The following is a 21658-nucleotide window of genomic DNA, read 5'->3' as shown; positions in this document are numbered from 1 at the left end:
AGAGACGTCTGCAGATGGTTTATGAATATTAAATTTATTACAGTAACAGTTTACAGTACAAGGCACATACTGATGACTTACAATCAGCTTGCAACACTTGTAACTAAACAGCTGCATAAATTAATACAGGTGCATCATGTACAAGTTGGAGGGAATACTTAGTTCTGTACAGCTAAAACTCCAGTTTAATTCTCTTTAAAAGGCAAAGATGGTCCTAATTTACCAGTTTCATGACTTTCTTTTCACTGTTCAGAACAGAGGGTAGGATATACTTGTGCTAGATGGGTGGAAAGTGAGCTGAAGAGAAGGAATTTTTTTGCCTCAAAACACTTTGCAACTGCAGTGCAGATTTAAGTAGTTTTTGTACAAAACCAGTGTTTAAGGTATGGCTACTTGCTGAGCTACCTGATAAATATTGGTTGCTTTACATGTTTTCAGGTGGGTATGTTAAAAAAAAAGAATTGTATAAATAAATCAATTTCTCAATATTTCAACCACTCAGCTAAATAGAAATACTAAAAAAGGAACTTACCATAACTTGCCAAGATATTGAACCAGTACACCATGTAACAAAAAAGTAATGAGGACTAAACTGCCTTTCAAGTTCAGCATTTATAGAATGAAAACATGGATGTATTTTATCTTTGTATTATTCAGAAAGAGAAAAGCCTTTTCAATCTACATTGCTTTTTGTATCTTCAAATAGTTCTAAGAGTTTTCATCCTCTCTCAGTATCTCAGGACTCAGAGCACATTGGTCTCACATTTCAGCTGCTGCAGGGCTTGTGTTACTGTCAGGGCTTCCTGGCTGACTTAATTCACTGGAAAATGTGACATTTCTTGGGAAATCTCTCTGAAACCTCCCAGAGAGCCAGTGTCTATCCTGTGTCTTAAAGTTACTAAGTTTTTTGTTAGCTGCACTCTGTCTGAAGAGGAAAGAAACAGGGTAGGGTTTTCTCCTTTATTTCCCACACTTTGCTGTTGGATATGTGCAAATACCTCATTCACCTTACATTTACATTTCATGTGTGTTTTTTCAGTTAATGAACTCAGAAAATTTAACTTTTGGAAGTGGGTTTCAAATACACTTGAGGCATAAGCTACAAAACTTTCACATGAGTAACTGTCCAGGAAGACAGATTTATTGTTTTCCTAGTGGCAATTAAAGAGCATATTCCCTTTTTAAAAATAGTTCAGGAGTCTAGTTCTGAAAGAACAGTCCTTGTCCCTCTTCAGTTATTTCCTCATTGGAGGTTGGGATTGAGACTTAGATGAACTCAAAACTCCTTATCCAGAGTGGAAGAGGAAGTGGAAGAGGCCCTTCTCCAGGTACACAGAGGGGGGAAAGCTTTGGCAGAGGTGATGGAAATGTTTCCAGAAGGCAAACACAGCATTTCTGCTTCCCTCTCACCTGGCAAGTGCTTCATGCCCAGGTCAGCTCCCACAGGTTCCTTAATGCCCCTGCTCTGGCTGCACAGGGAACCTTGGCAACTTTATAAGGGATACAAAAGAGACTTTTATCCTCTATTTTATTTTACTTTCATCATAATCTGTGTGCCAGAGTAAAAATACAATGCAAGTTTGTACAGGAACAATGCCCTCCTGGGTTTGCCTGCACTCCCACTGCAGCACAACTCATGTCCTGCAGGGGCCAGGGCAGCTGCACTTGGGGAGCACCTGTGTGCCTGTCATGTAAAGAGCTTTGTATGGACATGGGGGTAATTTGTGTGTCAGTGCCTTGAAATTTAATATAAAGTGTTCTGATGAGAATCAATCCTGCTGAACTCTACTCAGCTTCTTGCTAAGAAAAAAAAAAAAATTCCTCTCTTTTTCTTCTTCAGCTTGAAAACCCAATGCAGTCACATCAGAATATGAGCTACTAAACCTTTAGAGTAGGTTTGGATAGTTGTAAATGTACTTTTGTCAGCCAGCCAAAAGGATTATTCTAAATGTTACTTCTGTACTAGGAAAGAGGAGGAAAACCCCACAGGCTGGCTCCAGCAAATTTTAGGTGTGAAATTAACTGAAAAAAAAAAAAAGGGAAGTGAAGCAGAGAAAGTGATCTTTAAGATTGTACGTTTTGGCATCAGAACTCAAAAAGATTCATTGTTGGTCTTTAGTTTCTGTAGCTCTGCCAGCACAATGATTGGTTATGGAAACAGTACAGTAAGTGCTGGCAGCTTAAGTGGCTTGTCAAGTAACTCATGATGAGTTTTTGTGGCTTGATTGGGTCTAAAGGATAGTGAAGCCTCAAACATCACAAAAAATTATTTTTGTAATTTTTTTTTATGCAAGAAACAGTAGAAATTGTTACCACCTACAAACCAGAGGAAATGAACGTGAGGCCGGTGCTACCAGCTGTGTGTGCTGATGTGTGCAGAGCTGTGCTGCTCAGCATTTTTCCTCTCCCTCTGTCTACTCCACCACAAACCTAGGGAGCTTCCTCTTTTTGTTTTCCTAGTGTATAAACCCCTGCGTTACTCGAGTAATGTATGGCTATCAGAAATATTTGTGCATTTTCCCACGTAGTTGAAGCAAGTAGAGAACCTTAGAAGCGAATACGACATTGCCCGGTACGAACGATCACACGGAGGGAGGAGCTACAGGAGCACTGCCACACACAGGGGGTCTACACCTAATCCTGCCGTGCCTTGCTCGTCCTGGAGGGGCTGCTGCAGGCACTCGGTGCCACTCCCGGAGCAGGGGTGTTCCCTCGTGTTCCTCAGTGAGTGCTCAGTTCAGTGGATGTCCTTGAATTGCTTGGATCAATGTGCTGGAGGCATCACCTTTCCCAATGGTGCCAGTGGTGCAGCCTCCCTGGAAAACTCTGTTTGTTGTCTCAGCTGGAAAGGAGGTTCCTTGGGTGGGAGAGGGGGGAAAGTGACATTTTGTGCTCCTCTTCCTCCCCCAGACCCAGGTCAGCTTATACTGCGTTCATGCGGATGTCTCCAAAGGGAATTTCTGTGGCTGTTTCTGGAGTAATGCTTTTCAGAATACGCTGAGGGAAAGAAATCAGAAATGGATTGATTTTAGAGGCAATACAAATCATGTCAGCCATTTAGAAAGAGATTAATAATAAAATATGACTTTGAGTTACACCTCTTGAGCCACTTAAGAGTGTTGCAGGCCTCTGTTAGCACTATGAGGATGGAAAGTGCTATAGAAGTACACAGCAGGATTTTTAAAATTATTTGTAACATAAGTGGAATCAAAGCTTGGCAGATGTCTTATTAATGCTTTAGGACTTTGTGGTTTACTTGGATACCCTGAGCCAACTAAATTTATTCTTTATGAACTGGTATTTATTTAAACTTAGAAGAAATCTCGGTATTGTCATTACAGATTTATGGCAGAGAAATTTTACTAAATGTGTGAGAGAAAAACAAGCTTTTCTTACAGATACACACCAGGAAACCAGCCTTTCACTGCCTCATTTGCTTCACTGGGGGATTCTGAGTGTCTCTGGGGTGAATTTTAGGAAGACTCTCCAGTTCATCAGAGCTTAAAAAATTACTTGATGTAACATTTTATAAGAAATTTTCAGCAGCCTCAGTAAGAACTGGGGCGATTTCTGAGAATTCAGGAACAGAACAGCCAGTCATGATATTTTTAGGAATCACCTCCTTCCTAACAGTCAAAGAGAAGCAAGAGAGCATCAGGGATACCTCCTTGAGTGTCCCTGGGGTGATGACCAAGCGATAGATCATGTAGATGGGAATGAAGATGATGGAGGAGGTTCCTATGCAGTACCCCACAACTGTGGTCCAGTAGGGATAATCATAATCAAAAAGCCTCAGCTCAGGAGGGCTGGACAGAAAGCTGCAGGTGACGAACTGAAAGAGAAAAAGGGGAAAGTGTGAATATATGGATTTTCATGGCATGCACTTTGGGGACTTCTGTGTTCCAGTGCAGCACTGGAATAAAGAGAAAATGAGTAGGACTCAAGATTAAAAATATGTTGACACTGAAAAAGAATCCTAAATTACATGAGTGTATATTTAAAACAAATCAACAACAAATCATGAAACAAACACCAAGAGGATCCTTCCCAAAGCAGATGCTGTCCACTCTACAGTGCTCTCTGTCAGAACAGGAAAAGGAAAAAAGCTCAGTTACTGCTGTTGGATCATCTTCCTGAGCATATAATTCATGACTGAAAAATTTCTTAGGAAACAACAAATACTTTTAGTTGAATACTCCAGGAAAAATATTTGTGACTGTCCCAGGAAGGATCTCTGACTATTTTTTTTTCCAGAGTATCATCAGAAGCTCGGGATTTACCAGCAAAACTTCCACACAGAAATGACTTCCTACATCCTGAGCTTTCCTTATTTTAGGTGGGTTTCCACAGGGAATACAAATAGCTCTGCCTGGTAACCACATCCTCAGAGCTCTGTGCCTCTATATTTTGCTGGCTTAGGATTACAAAGAAATATAAAAATTACTGTGGTGACATTTTAATTTGTAGATTTCTCTTTCTAGGTGTAATAAAATCAAGGTCTTTTAATTATGCCTTGATCATTACAAGTGTTTTGAATTCACTCTGTAGGTCTTAAATCTATGTTCTGTGCTTCATAAACTCCATCTTGACCTGCACTGCTCCCACTAAGGCCAGTCAGAATAAAAGATAGCATGGACTAATTTTGAATCAGGAAATGAACACTTTATGTTCAAATGTTATTAATAACACTGCCAAGCCAAACACTGGGACAGTATTTCCAATTCTGAATTATAGATTTATAAGGGTTGCAATTAACTGCTGGAAATTTAAAGTGGAATATTCTAAAGTTGTCCATCAGCAGTTGCTGAGACAGTGTATTTACTTATCTTGGTTTTCCTCCTCTGACAGTATGTTTCATCAGCTTTTATTGCTACAGCTTTTATTTGCTGAGGTAAACATAAGGCAACAAAACAAAGTAAATTTGTTTAGCAGAGGGCAGTGGGGGGAGTTATTCAGAGTCCAGACTTATTCAGCTAATTCAACTACAAAAATCCTTAAAACTGTGATTTGGTAACAAGACCTTACAGCATTGTATTGGGTTTTTTACTAATTGAGCCTTTTTTGTTTAACAAAAATTGTTACTAAAGAACTTCATGAGAGAATTCTGGAATTAAGCTTTTAGAATGAGCTGCATTGTTCAGGGGTGATTTTCATGGTGCTGGAAAGAAAAAGCTCTAAAGAAAACTCACCAGAAGGAAAAGTGGACTAATTGCAACCCAGCAAACTCGCCAGTACCAGCCTGGGGCAGAGCCCAGCATTTCTTTCACATCGTTGCAAAACTGGGTGATGCCTGTGGACACAATGGGAGGAGAGGGATGACAGCAGATCTAAGATTTTCTTAAATAGACTCTCAACACTTTTTTATGCCCAGCAAGTAAATTCAGAATCTATCCCAGAAGAGTATTTTGTTCCTATAACTCTTAATTTTACTAAATCCTTAATTATTCTGAATTATACCTCCTGTTACTTTTAGCTGTCAGAGAGCAATTAACACTAATTCTCACTGCTTTAGTTATCAGTGAGTCTGTAAAAAGCTTTTGTAAACTGTTTCTGGAGACATGGGTGATGTTGTCTGCAGAAACTGAGGCAGTGCTGAGCTGCAGGAGCTCGGGAGTTTGGGTTGGGGTGTTTGGAGGTACCATAGAACCAGGACACAGCCACTGCCTCCAGGAACACGACGGTCAGGACAGCTGGACCCGTGGCATATTCCTCAAACAGCTTCACCACATATGCTCCTCCCTGGAAAAGAGATCAAGCTGTCAGTGTGCCCAGGAGGCTGCCCTGCTGCTGCTGGAGCAGAACGTTCACAAGTGGGGAATTCACCCAGTTCTGTCACTTTGTGGCTGTTCCTGCCAGGGAAGCCCTGGTGAGCTGCTCACCCTCTGTGGCCACCCCTCACCTGGGGGCTGCCATGAAGAGAAGCTAAAATCTGCTGGTACTTGTGGATGGATTTTAGTGAAAAAAGGGGATTTTACAGGATGGCTTTGTGCATGCCCTCTTCTTACTCCACCAGGGATCATAGCCACTGAACAGCAAATAAATAAAGTGTTGCTTTGCTTTCTTTCCATTTGGGATCTAGAACCACGAAGGAGGAGACTTCTTGCAGAGGAACTCAGCATCCTTGTACAGCAAACACTTCACATAAGAAGGAAGTTACACATAAATGAGCAAGTGGAGTGAAACATGACAGGAAAGCCAAGTATTTCTTTCTATTTCCCTTGTGGTCATTACACTCATTATTCAAAAATTGCTTGTTGTGGGAATGAAATCCACAAGCCCCATGGGAACAATTGGATGTGACTAATGGTGATTTCTGCCTTGACACAGTGAGGAAGATCCAGGAAATTCATTACTAGATTTTTTTTTTTTCCATTCAAAATACATTTTACACATTGTGAAGAACCGTTCATGTTATTTTTTAAACACAGAGCTTTAGGGAATAGGAAATAAACCACATAAAAATGTGGCTGGTTGTCTGCTGACTGACGAGCAGCACCATTTATGATGTGTAGCACATAATGAGTTGCAGTAGGATCATTTTGCAACATATTTCCTAGTGAAATACAATTCACATTTATTCCAAGTAATGGATTTCTAATGCATAGAGAAAACAGCCTGGAGGATCAATCTGATTTCTTGAAACTCTCTTCAAAAAAGATTACTGCCCTCTCCAAGGTGTCATTGGCAGGAAGCTGCCAGTGAGGGAGGCTGAGGGTGGGTGAAATACTCACAAATGTCAGGGTTGCCAGCGACCCCAAAAAGCAAACGATGGTCAGACCAAGGACAAACAATTCCCTGCGTTTGCCCCAGACATGTGGGAATTCATCCAGGACTCCAGTAATCACTCCCTCTAGTCCTGCAAACTGAAAAGCATGGAAAAATCACTGGAAAATAGAGGGCAGTGTTACCTGCTCAAAAGTCTGAGTGCTTAAAGGAGCATTGAAACATTGGTGCTTTGTTGTGCTCTAGAGTTGGTGTGGGGTTTTTAGACAAGTCTTTCCTCCTAGCTTTTTACAACTCTTTAGGGTGGGGATTTAGTGTTCAGGTGTCTGTGGGAATGCTCTGTCATCCAAAGGCAGTCCTGTGCTGCAGGCAGCAGGATGTGCAGAAATGAGAGGTGGTTCAGTAGGACCAAGACTGAAATCAGCTGAGTTCAGCCCTGCTGGAAGAAGCTGATTCTCCACCTGTAAAACCAGACTCACATGACAATTTTTTAGTGTATCTCCAATTCCCACCTTTTAAATCCAAATTATGTGAAAAAATTCCAGATTTTCATAATTGCTTTGTAAGTTTACAAGGAAGAAAGGAGCCTGGGAGGCTGCATTCAACCAGGAGTGTATAAATCAAAGTGCTTTGCTTGCATTTCAGGGTCTTGTTAATTGTCACAGCATGACAGTGACAATTAATTGATTATGTTCAAACCTATTCAGATAAAAACTGGAGTAACAGTTGCTGTCTTACAGAAGGCAGCTGGCACTGCCAGTCCTGCTGCAAACCCCTCAGTGCAGTGTTTGTAATTCTGTTTCTGTGGTGCCTGAAGGGGCCAGGCTGTGTCCCCTGCTGGCTGCTCACCGTGCTGTCCAAGCCCAGCGTGAGCAGCATGAGGAAGAAGATGATGGCAAAGAAGGTGGAAGCTGGCATGTTTGCAATGGCTTCTGCGTAGGTGATGAAGAGCAGGCTGGGTCCTGGAGCAGAGAGATGGGATCACTGTTAGGACATGGTGTCTCCCAGGGGAAAACTTCTCCCCCCAGGCTGCTTTGCCAGGTCTGTGAAACTGCAGATCTGAAATCTGGCTTTTATATGTGGTATTTATAGGTTAATTTTTTTAGCTGTAACAGTGCCCAATAAAGTCAGCATCCTGAATAATATATTAAATATTTCTCATCACTTGGGCTGCTCTCGATCTAGAAGTACATATACAAATATATTCTATCTGAGAAGCAGTTGGAGATGTGTATGAAACATTAACCTACCTGTGTCTTTGGCAACCTCTGAGACATCTTCATTCCTCATCTCAGCCATGTACCCCAGCACGGTGAAGATGACAAACCCAGACACAAAGCTGGTCAGGCAGTTCACGGTGCTGGTGACCAGAGCATCTCTGCAACAGAAGACCTAACTCTCATCAGGGACCTGACTCCTCTGCACCTGCTAGAAGGGGTTTACAACTTCTTGGTTTACAATCTAGACAAACTCCTGGAAAAACTAGGGGAATACAAGGAAAAAACGAGCAGCAGATTTGAAAGAAAGAGGAAAAAAACCCAACAACCCATGACTACTTTTTCTTCTCAAATCCATACAGGTGCTGTAACATCAGTCTGCCACTGGATTGAATGCTGGCTCTATCCTGCTGTTTTAAAAGACTAGAAATTACTGCGTGAATATTAAAGAATCAAGAATTTTATTTTAGAAGTTAGAAATAGATTTTTTTTCAGGTAACAAGGAAAAAACATAAATTGCCTGTCTGCTTGAGACTATGAAGTTATTTTTTAACTGACTACTGAGATTAAATAACTACAATGTGATGGTTTGGCAGGGGTTTAGTCCATTTTGTTGTGGCAGGTTTCTACATTTTAGACCTCTTGCTGTAAAATTAGTAAAAATTATCTTACTTTAAGGTAGGCAACAGAGGAGAAATGCTTGAGATTGCAGGTTCTCTGTTACTTCTGATTTCTATGTACACAGGTCTGACAATTTAGTGGCTTTCGCCAACACCCTGTTTCTTTTTCATAAATACCCACAGTTATATTTTTTTTACTCGATTTTACTTATAGAATAAGGTAGAACTCACTGGTAGCAGTTGTTGTGGAATTTGTTGTAGCTGGAATAAGCCAACAGGACCCCAAACCCTGGTCCCAGGGAGAAAAAAATCTGAGCTGCTGCATCCACCCAAACCTGAAAAATATTGAAGGCCAAAGAAAAAAATGCCATGAAACAGATTGAATGAGTTTGGTATATTTAGAATATCACTTAGGTCTACAAAAGGGTGTTTCACTGGTCTGCCTATGTCCTAGTCCTGGTCTCACAGACATTCTGTTGAGAGAGCTGTTGAAATATGAATGTTTGTTGTAGAGCTCTTGTGGCTATTGCACTTCTGCCAGCATCTTAGACTAATTCACTCAATTGCCTGTAATCAATTTAACACAAGTTTTACAGTGTATAGAGAACTTTATACCCATGATTTTGAAGTCTTCCAAATCTTCCACCAAACTCTGTGTGCTGTGGAATAGCCCAGGGCTTGGCAATGTGTCCTCCAGCCCATGTAGACTTTCCATGGATTTATGGAAATCCATTTGACTGTGTGGATGCAGTTCTGGTTCTTGGGGCTCAATTCAGCTTTGTTGTAGCTGTGACAGATGCAAGTGTGATGATCTTGTTATGAAAAGCTTGTTGTACTTGAAAACTGGCCACAGCCCTAATGAGTAATGTTCTAAAGTACAATATCAGCTCTCTTTCTGAAGGTGAAAGTCCTCATTCATTTATTCTCTTTTGATTGAAACATGGAGTTCATTACAACTCATTTCTAATATTCTCTCCCATCATGTGAGGCCATCCTGTATCACCCAGACAGAGCTCTGTCATCACCCAGCACACAGATTGCAATCTGCTGTCCTCACTCCAGATACATCCAATACAATATCAATGCCCTTTATTGCTTTTTCAGAAGATGTGGTTCCTTATTGGAGATGCTGCTTTATCAGAGACTGGTGTCTTTTCATTTCCTCTTCATTCAAAACTCTCTATATCAGCTGGGCAGCAGCAGACTTGCAAACATTGGAAATTTTTAATCTTTGTGTTTGTAGCATTTATTGCATTGGGGTTTTTCCATCACCCTCCTCACCAGACACTTTCACAGGCAGTGAGTGGAGTGAGCGCAGCCTTGAGCCTGATGGATTGCTTGTCATCCACAGAGTTCAAGGCTGGATCAGACACTGGAGGGCCTGGGGTTTGTTGGCTAGCTCAGTTTGTCCTCATTCCTGCTTTCCTGTCAGATTTTGGTGGTGTATGCAGGCCTGACTGATTTATTCCTCCTCCACAGGCACTTACATGAGCTACTGGGTCAGGGTTTAGTTGGTGTCCATGGGCTCATCTGCCAAAGCTTGTTACAGGATGGAGACAGAAGTTTCTGCTCCAGTAGCCTGCACTATTTAAATAGGGGCAGCTGTGGACTCTAGGGCTGTACTCATCTCCTTAAGCCAAAAAACTGTAGCTCCACCACTTGCTAGGGTTTAAAAAGTTCACTTTTCTCAGTGTGACTCTCAGAGGGGAAGGATTTTGTTGCAGTGTAGGAGCACTCACAGCTTCTCACTCAATGTCAGCCTGGTCACCATTTTCCTGGTGAAAAAGTGTTTGGTCACTTGTTTTCTTCTAATCAGATCACTCATTCTGTATGGGAGCTCTGCCTGTAGTTCAACCTAAATTGAGGGAGGACTCTAGTCTTTAAAATTCTTTATAATTATGGAAAGAGCATGGGCTCAGGCTTTTAAGTCCATGCTAAGACATCTGTTCAGTCATGCTCTATGCATCTGTGGTGATACACACACAGATAGGCTGAAAGCAAATCTCCCTTTTATAAAGTTCTTTACCTCAGTGGCCAGGAGTTTCTGCCAGTCAGGTTTCAGGTAGTAGAGGACACCTCTCCAAGCCCCAGGCAAAGTTGCACCTCTCACGAGCAGGATGAAGAGGATGATGTAAGGGAATGTGGCAGTCACCCAAACCACCTGTGGGGGAACATGGTGAGAGCATTTGCCATGGGGAGAAAGTTAGCAGGGATAATAAAAATTAGTTAATCACATTATATGTCTAAGCATTTATAGCATATTCATGTGAGCTTCTCTGCAGGTCTGTAAAGAGGCATTTGCACATCTGAACCCTTCCCTGGCAGGGTTGGTCCTGCCCAGAGAACAGTGGGGTCACTTATTTTTCTTCTTCATTGCTTAGAGTAGCAGTCACTGTACAGCAAGTACTCCCCAAATACATCTGCCCATAATCCCTGTCATGAAAACAACCTGAGCTGATCCCCTGACAATTAATTGGCTCAGGTAGAACTGCCTGTAGACAAGCTGCTGTGTCGAGCTTTTGCATTCACCTTGCCAGATGTTTTGACCCCTTTCCAGATGCTGAAGTACACAATGGTGAAGATGAGCAGCAGGCAGAGGGTCAGCTGCCAACTAATGCCCCCCAGGTCCTCCAGCCCATTGGACCTGTGCACCTGCAGAACCTGGCGGCTGCAAGAGCAAAGAAAAACACAGCAGAGATACTTTTTAAACAAATGCTTACATTAAATGTGCATTTAACAGTCCCACACTGTGGGCTGAGCATTACAAGGAATCTTGAGTTCTTGATAAGCAGCCTTCAAAGTCATGACATTTCGGATTCATTTTATTTTACTTAAAAGTTTGATATTAACAGCACAGCAGTGATGATAAGTGACAGCAGACAGCAACTGGGAAACTCCTAAAAGACAGAGCACACCCCATGCACCCTAAGCTTACACCCCCCACAAAAATCCAGTGATTTGAAGAGGCTGCCATCACCAATCAGCCCTGTTGCCCTCTGAGGAAAACCCTGCTGGTGTTCCAGCAGTCTGGCTACCACCACCATCCTCACTTACATGCACTTACGTATAAAATTCTTCTGCAGGAGAGATGGAGTGCAGGGACCAGCTGACATTGTCCTTGCTGAAGTAGTTGGTGCAGTTTCCTGTGTTCCAGGGGTTTGTGCAGCTGGTCCAGGGCAGCTCCGCCGTGAAGGAGGAGATGAGGTAGTAAAAAGCCCAAGCCATGATGGTGTTGTAGTAGGAGGCTACGTAAAGATCTATGATACAGATGGCAAAGCCAATTCCTGGAGAGACAGGAAATAATTGCATTCAGTCAGTCTAAGTTTTAGGCAAAAAAAAGAGAAAAGGAATTGGTTATCACATCAACAACTGTTTGTCTAAGGCAGCTCTGCAGGAGGAACACACACCCTCCCAAGTGTTTACAACACTGGCATTTCTTGTGATTTCAGAAATACTCTGATTCCAGGAAAGCATCCTTAATCAAGACAGAACATTCTTATAAAGAGGTATTTTCTATTTGTTCCTAAATTTCTACAATTTAGAAATAGGCATCTTGTAGTCTCAGTAAATAAAAAGACAGGATCAGAGCTTCAGCACTGGGAACCAAAGTAAGTGAGGATATAGAACAGTTCCTTTTATTCTTTATAATTTTAGGCTTGGTCAGCCTCTCTCTAATCAATTTGAGTTGCAAAATGTATGTGTATCCAAGAGTACACACACATGTGCAGGTTTACCTGGAGTTTTAGGAAAGCTTTCTTTGTAAAGCCAAAATCTTGTGTAGAACAAGTCTTACTTGGCTTTATGAGATTTTCTTCCCCCCCTCCCCGAAATGCCACCTTTATAGGAAGATTTTCCAGTTATTCAGAAAGTTCAATTTCCCTTTATTACCTTTGAATATAGGACAAATTTTTCTCCAAATGGAAATACAGCCATTCCTGTGGTACTGTCCTAGTGCTAATTCCATATAGAAGAGAGGAATCCCTCCAAAGAGGGCCATGATTGTGTAAGGAATGAGGAATGCTCCTGCAAGAGAGAAAGCAGATGATTGTAACTCTTCACAGACTTCTCCTCCAATATTACCAGCACTCCATAAACAGGAACTCCTTTTATCTCACAGGGAAAATGCATATCCCCTCCCTAGCCAGCACACCACTGAATTACTGTGGGATTTCTCATAAGAGTAGCTCCTCAGCAGTGTGAACAAGAAGCAACACCCAGCCCAAGCTTCTCACATTTCTGCAACACAGGATTCACCATGACTCTCACAGCAGTGAGATGGCCTATAGATAAAATTATTAATTTCTCCAATAAAATACCTTTGTTACATCAGAGAGATGAAAGTCCTTTCTGAGATCTCCTTGATTAGATTTTAGATTTGTATTTTGTCTCTTATGTCAGTGAGTCAAAGACCCAGCCTTCCCCATGAGTTGGTTTAGACATGTTGGTTTATCAGATTTTAAAATGCTCCTTGGGAAAGGGATTGAGGTGTTGGAGTGTGGGTCTGCACCTACCTGGTTCCCAGCTTCTGGTTGTGCTGTGCTAAACAGCTTTTCTGTGATTATCCTATCCCAATATTTAGGTTTTTCAGTGAATAATTTCCCCTCGATCATTTGTTACACACGATATTTTAAAAGCCACTAAATCATCCATTTATAAACCAAGAAATTCAGCACTAAGGAGCAATGAACATGAGTGGACACTGACCTCCTCCATTCTGATAGCAGATATAAGGAAATCTCCAGACATTTCCCAGATCCACTGCGTATCCAATGACAGAGAGGAGAAAGTCAATTTTTTTACTCCAGGTCTCCCTGTCCTCCAGCTCCATCAGCTGCTGCTGAGCCTCGGCCCCGCAGGTGGTGGACGTGGTGGTGGTGGTGGTGGTGGTGGCTGCTGGGGCCGTGCCCTGGGCATCCTCCACCTCTCCATTGCAGGGAGCTGAGCTCTGAACCCCTGAATAACCATTGGAGATCTGAGCTGCCTCCCCTTTATCCCCCTGGCTCGGGTGGACTTTGTTGCCATCCTCCACCAGCCGCAGGGCAGATTTAGGGTTCCTGACCACAAGTCTGTTCTCTTTACAATCTTCTCCTTTGCTACAGTCTGAGGCGTCTTTCTTGGAAGTCAGGGGCTCTGTCTCATTGCTTGTGGTCTTTTTTTCCATTTTTGCTGAGATTTGTTCTGGTCAGTTCCAGACAGGCAGCACCACAGGGTTCCTTTGGGGTTTGTCTTCCCACACTTTTATTCCCAGCACTTTTAGAATTCCTCTTCCATGCTTAAATCCATCAGACTGAAGGCACGAGCACCATCTAAGAAATGAGAAAGAGTTGAAAGTCCATTACAAGCTTCACTGGTGCTGGTAATTTTCAAGTTACAGCCAGCAGATTCTGTGATTGAAATACAGAGGTAATTAACCATTACAGCATGCAGTGTGGATCACAGAGGAGATAATCTGGGATTTTCTCCAGAGAAAGGCAGGAAGAAATCATCCTCTTTGACAGCAGAACCTGGTGTACCTGGATCACACCCTCTCAGGAGGATCTCCTGGACTTTGTGCATTGCTGGACACCTCACACCCAGTCACAGTCCTGCTGTCTTCTGGTATCACCTTCTCCTCTGAACACTGCTGGACTCCCACTTTGCAAACTGAGGGCAGAGCTTAGTGGGACTTGTATTGTCATTTTCCTAAGTTCATCCTGCAACTCATCCACTCATCTCATGGCAATTTCTAGATTCACCCGGCATGAAGGGAAAAGAATTCATTAAACAAATATGAGATAACTATGGATATAAAAATTACATTTCATAACCACCTTTCTTGAGAAATCCCAGTGTCTGCTTTGTTTAGCAGCAGATGTGGAAGGCTTAAATGAAACTTTAGAAAAGTATTTAAATCTCAGTGGTTTTGCATCAACTAACTTTTGAGGCTCAGTCAACACCAATAAGAAAAAAAAAGAAGTCATAAACTTCAATTTGATTCTTCTCATTAAGAACTAACCTGTGAGCCTAAAGGACAAAACTTGTCCCTGATTTTATCTGACTCCCTGGGCAAATAAAAGCATCTTTCATTCAGTTTGGATCTGCTGACACTGTGGTCCCAGCCCTGGGAAAGGTGGGGGGCACTGCTCCTGTGCTCCTGCCCACTGCCAGCAAAAAAACCCCGGCACTGGGAGGATCCCTGGCTTCTCTGCCCTCTTCTGGTGTGCTAAAAACAGAATCCAAGGGAAATAAACCATCCTGAAATAAAGTATAACACAATTAACTTTTCCTGCAGAACAAAGATAACAGAGAAGGAGTTGTGATTCTGGGGGCAGGTCATGTTTTGTTTTCTGCTGATTTGTTCAGGTAAACACCCAGCTGCCTTTACCCAAGAAAACCTTGGAACAGGAGCTGATCCCCTGTGCTGTAAATGCTCCAGGGCAGTAACCCTGCTTTATTGCTAGCAAAGAGTCACACAAGCTACACCGTGCCAAGATTAAATTATTACATCTAATTTTTCACTTTCAAAACATTTCATCACGGTAGTAAATGTCATTGTCACATCCTAGCAGAAAAATAAGCTTTATTTCACTTAAAACTGCAGGAAAAAACTAAAGCAGAGAAGGGATATCACTTGCTTATTTCTAGAATTTGCTGATTACCAGAGCTATTAAAACTCAAGTTTTCCCCAGCTTTCCATCTTTTGCAAAGACAGTTTGCTAAACCTTTTCTAAACATTTCTCAGTGCAAGCAGAAAGAGAAGGAAAGTTATTGAGCTGCAGAGCAAACAGTAGGATGGTTTTGAGATAAAATTCACTTGAAAATATTGCTTATAACTTTCAGAAATATTTGGTTCTTCAGGTTTACATTTTGTCTCTACCCAAATAGTCTCTCTTTTTGTCGTACAGCAAGCAGTGCATCATTAATGTGAATTCTTACAAGAGCAAGTGCTTTGCTGCTGTTAATTAACCATCCACAAAGATTGAAACATTTTCAAGTTCCAGAGAAAAACACCAGGGCAAAGAACAGGAGGTTCTCTTTTACCTGCAGGACTATAAAACCTGAATGCCTCTGGAGTCCAAAACCTTCCAAATGTCCCAAAAGAGATTCAGGAGATGGAAACAGCCCTGGTGGCCACAGAGAAATCCAAGGGAAGGCCACAGCCAATCCTCCCCTTGTATAGAGCATGGTAAATACCAGATGGAAATATGGAAAAGTAACCTGAGCCCTTCTGGACTTTACACCTCACCCATAAATGGGAACACAGTAAAGGATGTTGATTTAACTGCATTATCTCATGGGACTGATTTTTTCATACCTGAGGCTTAAACTCTCACTATGTTTGTAAAACTCTTTATTTCTGCACATTTTTAATGCTTTCTTTACTAAGGGGTGGTCAAGGACTATAGTGTTGATATCCAAGATTTGTGTCAGCCAGGATTGTTGTCCATCCAGACCTAAACTCCTTCTCCTGCACACCACAGGAAAAAAAAATCACATTATTTGAAATACTTTGGTTGAATTTTCAATAGTTTGAGACTCAAATATGCAAAATTACTTGTGAATTTTCAGGGGCTCCAGCTGAGATCAGAACTATTTCTTTCTGAAAAAGGAATTACAGCTTGTCAGCTGTCCTGGGAAATCTCTGGAGTGATGGAGTCCACGGCTACAGAGTGGAATTCACAGGGGCATAGTTGGCACATACAAGCAGAACAGTTTCAGATTATTTCATTACACCATAAAAAATTGTGGGAGAGTGTACATTCTTCTTTGCTTTGCTACAAATCAAGGAAAAAAATAATTGAAGGCACTGTGAGCACTACAAAGAGTGTAAAGAGCTGCAGAGAGAGCTCTTGGGGTGGGAAATATGCTCAGACACCAGGGAAGATATCCAGGAGAAAATGACCCCAATAGTGAAGGATTCTGCCCACCTCAGCCTCCATCACTTCTCTGCTCAGATCCCCAGTTCAGGTGAATGAATGATGACAGCAGTGAGCTCAGAAATAAGTTTATTACCTGCTTTCAATCTGAGCTGTCACAAAGGTTGCTGTTACATAACTGCACCTTGGCTCCTTATCAGCCCTAATTAGCAGCAGGAGTAAAAAGTGATAAAAAAGGGAAGAAGACAGAGCTGTGTGCTTTCGTTTGCCTTTGATCTGTGCTTGGCAGACTTTGTGACTTTGCTCCTCTGGGAGGCCCTGGTGCCCCGAGCCGGGGTTGTTCTGCAGGGCAGCTCCCTCCAGGAGCACGTGGAGGGTGCCAGCCCTGGGAATGTCACCCTCCCTGAGCAAAGAGTGACTAAAGAGGAGTGACCCTGGAGTCCTGCACGGCTCTCCCAGCTTTGCTGAAAGCATTTATAGTGATGATAACTGAGGACATGTGTTCCCACACGTGTTGCTGCAGCCACCAACGCAGGTCACATCAGTCAGACATTAATTAAATTATATTTATTTTTCTCCCTCATGGAGATGAACTCGAAGACTGCAGAAGTAAAATCCCTGCAATATTCCTTGATGCACAAATCCAGTTCTTTTGCCTGTACCAGAGCAATCCTCGAGGAACATCCCTGGCCTGGAGCCCGTTTCAAGTTTTAAGTGTTGGAGCATCTCCTGTTTATTTCTGGAGGCTCGCAGTGACCTCTCCTGGCAGTGCGGGAATCCCTCGCCTTTCATGCTCTGCCACAGAGTAAACAACTCTTCCCAGCACCACAACAACGGGATTTTCCTGCTCTCGGCGCTTTTTAAAGGAGGAATTGGCTTTTCATGTGTCTGGGAGGGCAAAGCGATGGGGCTGAGGTGCAGCAAAAAGCAGAATCAGCAAGGGAGGCAAATCTGGAGTCACCAGGAATTGCAATTGGAGGTGGGGCTGCAGAGCCGTCCCCAGCCCTCACCCACCCCCTGTGCCTCCCATTTTAACCCTCACAGCTGCAAAATGTATAGGTTTGTACAAATATCACTTCACACCAATGATGTTCTTATTTCATGTGCCAATTCCACGGAGCGGGGAAGCAGCACTCACTGGGCTACAGGAAATTCAGGTCCCACCCTCCCTCTCCTGCTCCTCCATCCTCCTCCCTCCAGCCCTTCACATGCAGGCACTTGCAGGGAATTGAAGCTTTGAACCTCAAGAAGAGTCAGCCCAGGGTGTTGGCAAACAGAATCAAAGCCTGGGATGATTCCTGTTAACCTGACCTAAATCTCACATTTATCACAAAGAATTTGAGATGGTTGAAGTTACAGCGGCCTGACTCACCTGACACCTTGCAGCTCACCCAGGCAGTTGTGCAGAAATGGAAAGAGTCCAAGGACATTACTTTTATCTCAAATATCAAGCAAGAAGTTTGTATGGCAAGATAGAATCACTCACCCCAGGCAGGAGAGGGCTGTGCTGTTTGCCTGGACCTGTTCTCACCTCTGAGCCACAAATGAGCCAGAGAGGTTTCATGATTTTCCTCTGAGTTTGCAGAGGTCAGGAGCAACCCTTAAATCAAAGTGTCACAGAATAGAAGTCCCCATACTGTGAGGATTTGTTAAAAAATTTAAAATTTCAGCCAATTAAATTGCATTGCTCTCAGTTATGGTGAATTTTGCCTGCTGTGTGTCATACACAAGTCATATTTAGGTTCGTAATGCTAAAAAGAATTTGGTGCCTTTTGATGTTGAATGTGTTCACTTTTACTGATTCCTTTAAAAAATGAGTACCCAGAATGTCCTTTCCTGTTAGCTCATTAGGAAGTGTGACATTCTGTATTTCAGATTTAAAAACCTGATAATCAAAACTGCTTGGGAGCCACAGAATTGGGACACTAGGTGTAAAGCAGATCTAAGCTGATATCTAGACCATCCCTCCACAACTGAAAAATGATTTATTCAGGGGATTATTTTAGAAATTCTTTTCTAGTAGAAGAGAATCAAAATAAAGAGTGGCCAAACCCCACAGAAATTAATGGTCCAGTGCATTGTAACAGGTTTGATCCTACTGCCAGTGATTTTAAATGTTACAAAAGCTGTGTACTGTGGCACAGCACTGCGACCTGAGAGTATTTTAAGAGGAATCTTTGAGCATGCAGGTGACAAAATGGACAAAATATCCTTTGTGTGGATATTTGCAGGGCTCCAAGGGCTCCCTCAAGTCCCTACTAAAGCAGAGTGAGCTCAGCAAGTCCTGCTGGTGAGACAATGGCCCTGAAAGCCCTCAAAGGCTGCTTCCCAAAGAGTGGCACAAGGAGAGGTTAACTCCTGTGTTCCCAGATAAGGCTGCACATGGGTGGGATGGGAAAAGGGCTCCTCTGAAAGCAGCGCTTCGGGGGAAATACAAACCTGCACTGGGAGTTTTACATCACAATCTTGTCCCTGTCTCAGTCTGAAATTAAAAAGTCATCAGGAAAGAGAGATTTTTACCTTTACAATTGTATAGAGAAGACAGGCGTTGTTCTGTAGTGGGAATGCTGCCAAACTGGTGTCAGTCATTTAAAGAACAGCCAGGAGGGGAAATGCATTTTTTTGGTTTGAGAGTGTCTGTGTGTAGTGCAAGGAAACAGATAAGCTTGGAGGGGATGATATTGCCTTTGTATTCTTCCTCCAGTTATTTATATGAACTGGAAGGAAGGGTCATACCACAGCAAGCTAAATACTAAATAAATGGAGCACCATCCCTTGGTAACAGATGATGTTTCTCTGAAGGGGATTTGTTAATGGCTATCTCCAAATTACAGCCCTGAATTCAGGCTCCAAGTTCTACTCAAGTTCTGTATGAAACATTTATCCCACAGGCAGGGCTCATTGTGTTCTGTCAGTTCTGTAATATACAGAGCTGCAAGCACACAGGCTGGGAAAAGAGTTTAAACATGAACATCAGGAAGGAGATCCAGACACAGAATTAATATTTCTTTAGGCTGTTACTAATGAAAACTCAACAGTTTATATTTCCATGGAGGAAAGCAGGAGAGAACTTAAACACACAGCACGTTTCCACGTGTAGGAATAGTTTTGTGTTGTTATTAAATTCTAGTTTTGGAGTAGTTTTTCCTAATTTAACCATCTGAAATTCATCACACCCTGTCCAATTAGAAAATGGTCACAACAGCCACTTGCTGTATGAGAGGCAAAGTATTCTCCAAGAAAATTATGGTTAATTCACCATCAAAATCACCAGAAGATGCAGCCCAAGTGTTTGAGCCCTTCCCTGGTAAATGTCTGACAACCCACATGAAAAAAAATGCCACAACATTTTCAAGAATCCAAATCCATTAAATGCCTGATCCCTTTTCCCCCAGGCTTTCTTAACATATCAAAACATGTTTTCCTTGCCTATTTATATTTTCAGTTGCATTGCATTCCTTAATTAAACTCCATATTTCTTAGTGAACTAACCCAGCAAGCCAGTTGGTTTCAGTAAACGTGATTGACTATAAATATATATAGGACATACACTTCAGATTTATTACTTGCAATAAATCTGTCCCATTGAGTTCAATAATTTACTGTGCTGGAACCATTTACCTTTTAAAATATAACTTAATATAGTTAATAAAGCTCACTTCACCCTTTCAAAATAAATAACAGCCTAAATTGCCTATTTTTTCTTCTTTTTCCTTCAGATTCTGCTGCTTTCCCTTCATTTTTCCTTATAGTTTAATGCTTTTTTGTAAGCTTTAAATAACTTTACATCTGTAATGCAGTTATGTGGACTGCCAAAACTCTTAAGTTTAGATTGTCAGAACATGTTCTGCTACAGGCATTTGACTCCCAACATTCATAACTGCTGGACAAGTGCCTGAACATGACAGAGCAGAGCATGGAAAGAAATAAAAGGCACTAAAAGTTTTAAAAACTCAAGGAAAACAAAAACTAAAATCAATGTATCTTTTTTTGCCCCCAAAGCTTTGTTAGATGAAAAATGTTTTAGAAATTGTCAAAGACCTTAAAGCTGATTTAAAACCAAACAAAAAACCCAGAGTACAGATTTTAGCCTGCCAGTCGTATTTCAGATTTTATAACTGAAATGCAACGAGGAGGGAAAGTTAATGAAACTCCAGCGTCTGCTGCTGCTGCTGCTGCAGGGGGGCAGCTCTGAGGAGCAGCTGTCTCTGTGCCTGTCTGAATTTCATAAAAGTGTCAAAGTGCCTCAGCCATGGCTGTGAAAGCACAAAATGATCGAGTACCTGTGTGCGGGGTGGGTCCGAAGTGCTGCCCTCGCAGAGATCCAAGCTCGAGTCCCCTTCAGCCACATTTACCTCAGCCTGTGGCCACCTCAGCATCCTGGGCAGCTTTTTGTACACCAGTCCCCCTCACATGGTCTGATTGCCAGATAATCTGCTGCCAAAGAGCTCTTTAAGAATTTTTGCGTCACTTTAGTCAAATAAACTTTATGTTTCACCAGGGCTGCAGCTCAGTTTTCCTCCTAGAGGTGGGTGGCTACATTTGCCTGCTCTGATCTCTTCTGGCGAGCAGGATCCAATGAAGGCAGAGGCAGAAGGAAGGGGAGCTTTCCTGGGAAGGGACAGCTTTGCTGGGTGTTGTTATAAATATAAATAACACCATGGGCATGAGGATGGACACAATGAAGTTTTGAGGGAGTCAGTGAATTAGAAATTTCTGTAGATTACAGGGGGATAGGAAGGACTGGGATATTATCACAATAAAAGGGCTTGAAAAGAATAATTTCTTTTCAATTCTCTTAAATTCTTGAAAAGAATAATTTCTTTTCAATAATCCTGAATAGCTGCATTATTTTAATAAAGAAATAAGGTTTAGTTTGGTTCTTAAAGCTTGAAGCATGAATTCTTTACAAGTGTTTTGCTGCCTCAATAAGCTCAACAAGTAATTTCCTTTCTTCCTACCGCTACTTCAAATACCTCAGTCCACTTCTAACACTTTTTTTCTCCAGTGTTTTTCATCCAGGATTTCTTCATTTCTGCACTCCACGACTTGTTTATAAAAGGTCATAAATCACAGGTCAATGCCATAGTTTAGGTGGCAGATTTAGGGGGAAAAAAAAAGGTGGAAAAGCAGAATAGGGGCAATAAGTAAGAGCAGCTGATTGCTGGAGCAGCAGCAGCTTTGCTGTAAGCAGTTGCCAGTTTTCAGAGACTTCTTCCAAACAATTGCAAAGAAAATAAAC

The 21658-nt window shown here is 42.0% G+C and overlaps 1 protein-coding gene across 1 annotated transcript; it reads right to left on the bottom strand.

Moving 5' to 3' along the window:
- Positions 1-15: 15 nt before the first annotated feature.
- On the bottom strand, positions 16-21101 carry SLC6A4 (solute carrier family 6 member 4). The gene is made up of 14 exons (XM_054646867.2): positions 20700-21101; positions 13265-13866; positions 12449-12583; positions 11625-11844; positions 11090-11228; positions 10587-10721; positions 8792-8895; positions 7974-8101; positions 7573-7685; positions 6732-6863; positions 5640-5739; positions 5190-5290; positions 3665-3832; positions 16-2997 (listed from the first exon to the last, which is right to left on the bottom strand). The coding sequence occupies exons 2-14, from the start codon at positions 13719-13721 to the stop codon at positions 2923-2925; spliced, it is 2007 nt and encodes a 668-aa protein (XP_054502842.1). The 5' UTR covers positions 13722-13866; positions 20700-21101; the 3' UTR covers positions 16-2922.
- Between the last annotated feature and the right edge of the window lie 557 nt (positions 21102-21658).

Source organism: Agelaius phoeniceus, chromosome 20, assembly GCF_051311805.1.
Source record: "Agelaius phoeniceus isolate bAgePho1 chromosome 20, bAgePho1.hap1, whole genome shotgun sequence".
Taxonomy (NCBI): Eukaryota; Metazoa; Chordata; class Aves; order Passeriformes; family Icteridae; genus Agelaius; species Agelaius phoeniceus.
The sequence above is the reverse complement of the archived record's forward strand: the minus strand, read 5'-3'. Positions and strand labels throughout refer to the sequence as shown.